Genomic DNA, 10206 nt, shown 5'->3' with positions numbered 1-10206 from the left:
GCAGAAATTATAGCCGAACATTGCTGACTGAATTGTACTGGAAAGGGATGAGAAAGACATAGAGGAGATGTGGCTAAGTGTGACACCTGCCAGCGGAGCAAGCAGTACATGACGATGGCACCAGGGGATTACTACAGCCTTCTGGCACCTACCAGAGAAGCGTTTGGGAAGAGATTACATGCGATTTTATTGATGAGCTTCCCAAATCTCGGAAGGGTACAGTCATATTTGTAGTGTGTTGACAGATTAAGCAAATATGCTCATTTCATTTCCCTGAGACAAACCCATACACTGCAGTATCAGTAGCAGCAGCTTTGTGAGAGAGATAGTTCCGCCTGCATGGAGGGCGGTACCGGATCTATTGTTTCGGATAGCGGCAAGGTGTCCTGAGGCATTTTTTGGAGCAGGGAGTTATTTAGGATGCAGGGGCACAGTATTGAACGAGGAGCAGCAAATATCACCACAGACGATGGGCAGACGGAGGCGTGTTGAATAGAAGTTGGGCCATACTGAGATGCTTTTGTGTCTAAGACACCGAAAGCAGTGGGCCAAATGGCTGGCTGGGCGAATACTGGTACAAACACCTCCTCTCACGTCGGCTACCAAGATGACACCTTTTAGGCTGTATATGGAAGAGACCCCCCACACCTGGTACACTCGGCCATGGGGAGTACTCCAGTATCGGCAGTGGATCAGCATCTGAAGGAAAGAAGGATCAAGTGTGGACACCTCAAGAGGCTCTTCTCAGAGCCCCAACAGATTATGAAGAAACAGGCGGACAGTTAAAGGATGGATATACATTTTGGAGTGGGAGACAAAGGTACTTTGAAGCTCCGACCATACAGGCAGAGGACTATTTGCCAAAGGAGAAAATGAGAAGCTAGCAGCAGATTTATTTTGGCCCTTTCGAAGTGGAGGAGAAATCGAGGTGGCATACATATGAGGCTTCCTCCAACAGCATGATAACACCCGTTTTTTCTGTATACAGTTGAGGAAAGTGTGGGGGAGCATGCAGTAGCCCAGAGCTGCACCAGCACCCATTTGAGGAGAGACATTGGAGTGACACTGGAGCCTCTAGCGTCGAAGGAGTGGCATCAATGAAAAGGGGGAAAGGAAGTGAATTTAGGTGGAGCGCCTCCCAGATTATGAGGCCACATGGGAGCATTGGAGAGGATTGCAGTTTGCAGTTTCTGCCTTCACACCTTGAGGACAAGGTGGTACTTTGGGAGAGGGGTAATGTTATACCGGTCCAGCATGGACCGGCATAACAGATAGATTTCTGAACTCCTATCTCTGACATTAATTCAAGGAATTTTATAAAAAGATATGAATAAAAATGTATTTTTTTTTGGGTTCAATGTTTTCACCGGTAAACTTTTAGTATGTTGTTATATGTTCCAATCTAAATGTTTTGACTATATCATATTTTCACCAGTAAATTTTTCCTATGCGAAATTCCGAGTATATGAAATGACGCTTTTTGGGTATTAGTGATAGTTATATAAAAATCTTAAAATATTAATTTGAACATTCCTATGAAGTTATAATTAGAATTAAAAAAAAAGTTCAATGAGTATATTTTTATATAAGTTGTGGCTTGCTGATAACCCTGGAAATTCATGCATTATTTGAATAATGCATTAAAATCATAATTACTTACTATTGCATTTAAATTTGCATAATCCATACCATGACATTGAAAAAATTATGAATCCTGAAATGTGAAAAGTGCACTCTCTAAAATGAAGTACGGGCCCTATATATGTTCTACTCTGGCCCCATCTGCCTTGTGTGAATGTGAGAGAGATTCTAGCTCCACTTGTTGAAAACGAGTGTAGGAAGTTACTCTGTTCTGCTCTGTTTTGACCCCACTTGTTGTATGCGGGTGTGGCAGGTTAAAGAGTGAAAATAGAGTTATAGTAGACATCGAGACATGTATTATATATATTTATGCATTACATATTCTAAGAACTTAATAAGTCAAGCACAAATGATATTCTGATCTTGTTCCAATAATTTCTAAACCTCTATGTGAATCCTGATAAAATGAGAAAGTGTAAGTAACACTCAGATGGCAAATGCTCTGTGACATCTCTAATAATTATGTGAATGTAAACTGTAAAACTGTAAGTAGTGGCTCCGAAATCAAGTACACTGATAATTCTAAGAAATCATGTTACGTGAGTACATATTTTTCACTGATTGTTGAGTATTTAATTAAATTGTTGTATAATATTTTAATTGGATATTGACATCTGTGATAAGTTGGTGATAGAAAACTACTGAGCAGGTTGTGCTCTCTATAAAACTTTCTGATATTCCAACAAGAAATCAATTTGTAGACATTCTTAGCAAAGGACTCTACAACCCTACATTCTAAAATATTTCGAGTAGATTTGAAATGGTAGACTGTTGCAATTCAATATGAATTTTGGATATAGATTATACTTAAAACAAATAAAATTAATTAGTAATTAGTTATATTAAATTTATAAATTTATATGTGACTTAAATCTTATTAAATGTGAATTAAAATTAATGATTGAAGATGTTTAAATTTAAAATAATAAATTATATTATTTGTGTATGAAGTTTATTTATTTATATATATAATTTCATAATCATTGCTTAATTATCTTATCATTTATATATCATTTTAATAATTTTATTATTTATTACATCATCTAGTTTGACCCCGATTCAACCTTGGTCGAATCATTGAATCTTGAACTTCTCTTTTTTCCAATTCTACCTCCAATCCAGTTTTTGCAAAACTGCATTATACACACATAAATACATAAATATAATCAGGTAAAAATAATGACTTATGAGTTATATAAATAGGATTATACATCATGTTATGGCACATGGGGGTTAACATACTACTTTACTTGCAAATAGCAATGAAAATCTTGAGTCCTAGAATAGGCACTATTTTTTTATGCAATTAATATTACTTTGACTTGATAGCTTGATGACATCAATTACATCATTTATTATATAGTTACTCAAGCCTTTTTGATGCAGGACTACAATGCTTTTGAATGAATGGACTAAGAAATCACAAGATTTTAAAAGAACAAGAATAAATAAAATTATTAGCTAATTAAAAGGAAAAGAGAAAACGTATGAACGGTCACACCATTTAGGCCAAATTACATACTAAGCGCTTGCAACATCAAAACAATAGCGAAATTCAACAACATACGCATGGAGTAGCTTCAAAAAAAATCCCTAATCTAACATTAAGTTAGTAACATAGAATGTGCACTCAATCCTACGTTTACTAAGCTTAAGTAGAAGGCGAAACGCGACTCCTTGGGACTTGTCACCACCTACAAGGTTAAGGGATTAGGAAAATAAATGAAAAGAGGAAGAAGTTCACCCTTGGGTAGTATTGGAGACTATTTGCCACTGGGCGTCGGCAAGTTGCTCGTCGATGGACTCCGATAGCGTGAAAATAATACGATCCACTTACCCTTCGATGGAACGATCAACTTCCGGGTTGAAATTGAAGGGGTGGATTGGAGGATACTAACTTATCCTTGCTTCTCGTAAGAAAATCCGTAGTCAAGCTCCGGATCGGCCATTCATTGGTTGTGGAAAGGGATGTGTAGTCAAAGATCAATGTCAATCCTTTGAAGCTCCATTAGATAGAAAGAAGTTTCTCTCAAAATTGAGGTGGAGAGGAGGGTGGGGTGGCCCGCCAAGAGAGGGAGAGGGATTTAATTTGGTTCCAATTTGGCGGAGGGAAAAGGGTTCCAAACAATGCTCTAATTAAATCCTATGTTTGGGAATAATTAAAGAAGAGAGAGAGATTAGAGGCGGCGGCAAGAGAGAGATTTGTTTCAAAAAATTAATATTATGTTTTGGAAAATAATTAGTGGGTGTGGAACTTTGGTAATTTCGGCCAAGAGAGGGAGAGGAGTGACTTGAATTCTTTCCAAGAGAGCAACTTGTATTTTGGAAATAATTTCCAATGGAATCCAAGAGGAGGCTGGCGGCAATAGGGTGAGGGAGGGGAATTTAAGGAGGCATTCAATGCTTTCCTAAATTAGTAAATTAAATTTGGAATGAAATATTTCATCCCAATTTAATTCAAAATTCAAATAGGCTATGAATTGGAAAGTTTCCTAAAATAGGATTTCTAATTTAGGCAACTATTTCAAATTCAAATAGATTTGAATTTGCTCAATAATAGAGTTACCTAAAATAGGAAAAGCTAATTTAGGAAAAATTTGATGGCAAGTTGAAGATGGAGGGAAAACCAAGGGGAAGGGCCGGAGGCATGGGCTTAGCCGTGAGTGGTGGTGGAGGGAGATGGGATCGGGTGTAGGTGGGATTGGGAGCTAGCCACCGGTGAGGGTGAAAGGCTAAGGTAGCCGGCGGCTTAGGGGTGGGGGAATCCTTGGCCGACAACTATAGGGGAAAAGAAGAGGGGGAAGAAAAGTAGAAAAGAAAGAACCATGAACCCGGACACTTCTAAGGTTGGTGGCCTCTCCAAGGGATCTCTCTCCAATCTCTCTCAAGCTCTCACAAGAACTCAAATACGGGCAAAATTTTATCATTCATTCATTAACTTTCAAAGAGAAACATAGGGGCCATAATTAGCCTCGTACATAGGACTCAAAAAAAGAAAGATGACAATGCCCTCAGGGCTTACATACAACCTCCCTTAAGGGGTAAAAATGGTAAAACAGTTACAACATAAATACTAAAAGACAAATAACATAATAAAAGACAAATACAAGAAATTACTCAAAAATACATCGCCTCAATTCGATCGTGGCCGTCGATCAATGGCCACGTCTCTGATAGACTTTCCAAGCCCTGATGTCCCCATCACTCTTTTATTGTTCGCACCGCATGCTCTATTTTTTGTCATTTATGTTTTGATAGATAAGAGTCATTTGCTGGATTTGAGTTATCAAACTCGCTCGTAAACTTCTCACATAATATATTCTATTGAGGTGCTTGATGGACCATCACGAGGAGAAAAGATTTTTTAGCAGTGAAAGTGCATTTGATATTTTAAAGTTGATGAAGTAGTTTTAATTGTATTTGCTTTGGGTTTGGATAATTTTGTTTCTATAGCTATTTCTTTCTGTTTCTTTTTCATTTAGTTGTTATTTTGCTTCTTGGTTGTACTCTTGTATGGACTAAATTATCTAAATAAAATATTATTATTTCATTGCTTACTCTTACTATTCATCTTACTTATCTATGAATTTTTTTTTTAGTATAGAACAGATTTTCATATATTTTCATCACAACCCTTTTTATTCGGGTGTACTGCCTTCTGGATCAGGATTTGACATTTAACAGTGATCTCTAGATGGTTTATAACAAATTGGGCCAGACAAATCTAACCAAAGAGCATTTGCAGCCATGAATCTAAATCCAAAAATGCAAAATTTATCAATTGCAAGGTTTTGGCTCAAACTTCATGTTTAAGAATACGAACAGGCATTCAACTAAACCAAATATTTATACATAGATTTCAGTTACCATAGCAAGGATACCCACATTAAACAATGATAAATGTGAATTCAAACGCTGACAGCCACACGAAGGACTATTCTTTACACTCAAAATTTAAGAGATTTATTTCAAGCTCTGCAGGAAAATAGCACATTCATAACCTATTTGCCATAATAAGGATCACTTTGTACAATTCTAACTTTCTTCTAGGAATATTTCATAGTATTAAATACATGCCAGAACTTGTTAGAGTTGGCGTCTGAGATCTTAACTGCTTTAAATTATATTTTATAATAGTAGTTGAATGTTTCACTTCGTATTGACAGCCTGCTTGCTGTCCAAGGAATGAACAATAGCCTACAGACCGTCTGTTGCATACCGTTCCATTCCAAATTATGCATCCCAACGCAGAATGCATGTGCACATATACAAATTAAAACATAATGCTGCACTATTTACTTTTAATCTATTTTCAGAACAGACAATAAAGGCCAAATTACTTAAATAAATACAATCAACTACAAAGTTTTTGCTGAAAGCAAAGAAGAGAAACCAATCATGAAAACATGAAATTATGTAAAACTGAATTTTTTTTAAGAAAATCCATGAAACTCACATGATTTTGGCGTAGTTGGACCAAAAGTGAATTCAGAAATTCAATGATACTCTCCCAATGAGTGTTCATAGGTTGTTGTAGAGAAAGTCCAGGTGATCTAGAAGCCCTTCCAGCTGGTGCCCGATTAGATTTAGGTGCCTTCACATTAAGTTAGAGATTATTACATTATACTGCACTTTCTTAATAAGCTTAGTAAAATTAGATTCAGCTATTCTAACCAGCCAAAAAATTAAAATAACAAGATGTGGCAATCAAGTCAAAGAATTAAATTTCCTTCACATGTAAAAGTAGAACTTAGTAGACATTTTCTATAAATACTTTCCTAAATGCAAATCTTCCTTATCATTCGGTTATGGAGCCATTCGGCTGTTTTGACTACTATGTTTAAAAGTATAACAAACTAGCTACTGTTCTTCATTTGATTACATTATCTTTCATCATTTAGCAACTTCTTTTTCATCAACTGAATGGTCAATACTCACCACAAAAGGAAATCAAGACGAGCATTAAGTCTAGAACTCAAGAAAAATAATTTTTAAAATTGTGCTATTGAGCATTTAAACCTTTTTCGTCCACGAGGCAAGGGGAAAGCCTAATAAAACAAAAATTAGGCAAAGTGAAAATGAAGATTAAAAGTAATTTTTTTTAATAATAATAAAATAATATATTAAGGGATGACATTAAATTTCAATTGAACTAAGCAATAACAATTTGCCATAAATATGAAGCTAAAAATTGCACAAGATGTAAAGTGGTAAGTAATAAATTGTGTAATAGAATTGAAATTCAAACATCACAATAGCAAAACAACATAAAATATACTATGTAATAGGAGATGGAGAAGGTAGTGGTGGTGGCTATCCCTAGGCAATCGCATGCGGCTACAGTAGCAAGCTTGCGACAGGGAACTCATGACTAGACATCAAGGATAGGATCATAGGAGCTACATCCTAGGTGTGATGGGTCCGTGTGCAGGTGCATGTGTTTAGATTAGGTTAAAAATTAATAATTTTTATATATTTATAATTTTAAAAATGAATATACATGAGGCATACTGAATTAGGACTACGTGATCATAGGATGATATTTATATTTAAAATTACACGCCTGCGAGTGAGAAATAACAATTAGTAGCTTCTTGCAACTTAAACAAGAGATTGAAAACAAGAAAGCAATGATTAGATTCAAGCAGTCGATTATGAGCTAATGATAGGAGCATAAAACAATCAAATCAAATCTAACTTAGCTTTATGTGAGGCTTTCAAAGGAAATCCCTTGATTAACAATTAGATTAGTCACTATTAAGATCCCTCACACAAACTCATAATAAGGGCTAAGCGGAGAAGCTTTCATAATTCTAATGATGCCAAGATCGAGGAGTTAGAAGAATAAAAGATTCATAAGAGAGTTCACCTTTGTCAAGCTTCTGAACTTTGATGTAGAACTTTGTCGAACTTCTAAACTTTGCTCCAATGTCCTTTAGGATACGAGCGATGATCGTCAGTGAGTTCGCTATGAATCCAACACCTTGCAATCGACGATGGATAGACGTGCCCTCATGATTGAGGTGTAGCCTGCCCAACGGAAGAGTGGTGACTTCGTCTTCTTTCTTGAGGGAGGAAGAGGTGAGGAAGATTGGAAGAATAATTAAAGTGGGAGAGGATGGGGGTGGTGGCCGACCATAGGGAGGAGGGGAATGGGATTTTAATTCCAGATTTTGGGTTTTGAATAAGGGAGGGAAGCAAATTCCAAATTCTGAAATTAATTCAAACACTTTTTAAAATCTGGAGTTCTTTTCTTGTCTTAATGGGCATGACAATTAGGGCAAGAATTAATGGGGAATAATTGGGAATTAATGGAAGCTTTAGCGGGAAGATTGATTGGGAAAATTTGTATTTGAATCTCTCCAAATAGGAAAGAGAGAGAGAAGGGGGGGGTGGCAAGCATTAATGGGGCTGATTTGGGGGAGTTAAATTGGGAAGGATCATGATGGAGGAGAGAAGGAGAGGGGCGGCAAAGGCTAGAAGGAGGTGGGATAAATTGGAGGAATTAAGGAGTTGCCCATTTTAGGTTGCTAATTAAGGAAAGGAGATTTATGGCAAACCTTATTTGAATTAGAATTAGCATGATTGGAGAGCTTTCCTATTATAACTCACTTTCTTTCAGGAAAGGAAATTCAAATTCAAATAAATTCAAATCTGAATTTAAATGACTTTACAAATTTGCAATGAGTTAAATTAGGAAAGTAGTGATTGCTAGGTTGAAACTTTGAATCCAAGGGGTGGAATGATGGGCCCGGTGGCTTAGGGAAGGGAGGTGGGGCCGGCGGTTGGATAGAGTTCGGCCTAGGTCTTGGGGTGGAGTTCGTCCAAGGGAGAAAAAAGAAGGTAGGGGTGCGGCTAAAAGGAAGAGGGAGGGGAAAATTGGCGAAGGAGATGGACCACGAGCCCAGACGCTTCCTGCGGCTGATGGGTAATACATTGCCCTCACCTAGGGACTTCAACTCTCACAGGAACTCTCAAACTCTCAAACACAAAGTGCATAATTTTCTTTTCATAATAATCATCATCCTCCTCCAAAGAGGAGAGGCTATAAATAGTCAAAATACAATTAACTCTAAAGACGAAAGTGCCCCATGGAGTCACATGAGCGTACTCTGTCAAGTGAGGATAAAAACGAAAAAATGCATAAATAAATCAAATACAAATAATAACTCAAAAATAAAGTGGTCAAATCAAGGCCGTAGATCTTCGGCCTCTTCTCTGATAAACTTTCCACAGTCAGATGTCCTCATCACATACGCCTCACCCTTTCAGGCGAGATGCGCCTCAACTAGACTGAGGCGTACGACTCAAAGCACAAGCATGAGGCATGCACCTCAATGCGCTTTGCAACAAAATTGCTTGAGGCGGGCAATTTAAACAAGACGCTAAGCACACTCAGAAAAATACTACTAGCCAAAATCTGAACCATTAGCCTCCTAAGGTGCCCGTGTTGAACATTTATTTGTAACAAAAAAGAATGGGTGGGAAAGAAAAAAGGAATGTGCATTTATTCGTAATAAAAAAGGAGGGAAGGATAAGCAAAAGAGGGAAGGGCACCTACTTTGACAAGGTAACTCCCCTGATAAAAGGGGAGCGAAGCCATTATCTTTCAAGGAGGTATCCATTTTTTGTCTCTCTCAACCAATTAACAGTAGAAGCTTCAATGTACTACATAGTGATTAGACCACATTCTATATGAGAGGAACTCCCATCCCTCCCCTTAAATACGCACTAGGTGGGGCAGGTTAAGAACAATAGTGGCAATGAGAAACCTGTAAGAATATTTCACATAGAAGGGGGAGAAATTTGAGGTTAAGGGAGCCCAATAGGGGCAGAAAAAAAAAAGACAAAACCAAGTGAGGGAAAGAGAAATCCCAGGTTGACTGTGAGAAAAAAAGAGATGAGAGAATTAAGAAAACACAAAACTTAATTTATCATCAATAATTGAATACATCCCAGAGGTACCATTACTAAAAAATAGCATATGAATAAAACAAAACAAGGCAACTATGAAAAATTCTAACGAGGATAAACATGAACAAATCTAATCATATCAAAATAAAATCAAATATCATAATCAATAATAAAAATAATTTAAAATAATCCTAAAGAAATATCCAAATTTGCATCAACTTCTCCCAGGATGAAAAATCTTTTGACAAGAGAATTTAAAGGAGGCCACAAAGTGGTGCGGTTGGAACTGATTCGTGCGCATATCTAAGGCCATCCTCTAGAGCAACTTCCAAACAAAATAGAAATGTAGCATGTTAAGGCGAAGGAGATACTCAAATTCCAAAAAGTTGTCTTTGATCTGATACATAAGCAATATGTTCTTGCAGAGTATCTTATATATTGCCAGACTGATCTAGAACAAATGATAAAATCTCTATGTATAATGGTTATATAAAGAGAGGAAGCACACATTATGTAAAGAATTGATAATTATGAAAATACTTTAAAAATGAAATTCTAAATTTTTGTTAGAACAAGAGCATTGTTGCACTGTGCTTGAGAGCACAGCAAGACCAGAAATTTGCCACTGTGGCTTTAAAGGCTCTATTCTAC

At 36.8% G+C, this 10206-nt stretch overlaps 1 protein-coding gene across 1 annotated transcript in view; it reads right to left on the bottom strand.

Annotated features, from left to right (window-relative positions):
- The window catches only part of LOC110095675 (protein OPAQUE1), a gene marked incomplete in the record, with an annotated part of 123054 nt that overhangs the window by 14481 nt on the left and 98367 nt on the right, over window positions 1-10206 (bottom strand). The window contains 1 exon segment of the mRNA XM_028700385.1: window positions 6098-6235. Coding sequence (XP_028556218.1) covers window positions 6098-6235 — 138 coding nt within the window.

This window comes from Dendrobium catenatum, unplaced genomic scaffold (assembly GCF_001605985.2).
Source record: "Dendrobium catenatum unplaced genomic scaffold, ASM160598v2 fragScaff_scaffold_1504, whole genome shotgun sequence".
In the NCBI taxonomy this organism is placed as follows: domain Eukaryota; kingdom Viridiplantae; phylum Streptophyta; class Magnoliopsida; order Asparagales; family Orchidaceae; genus Dendrobium; species Dendrobium catenatum.
This window is presented reverse-complemented; position numbering and strand designations above follow the sequence as displayed.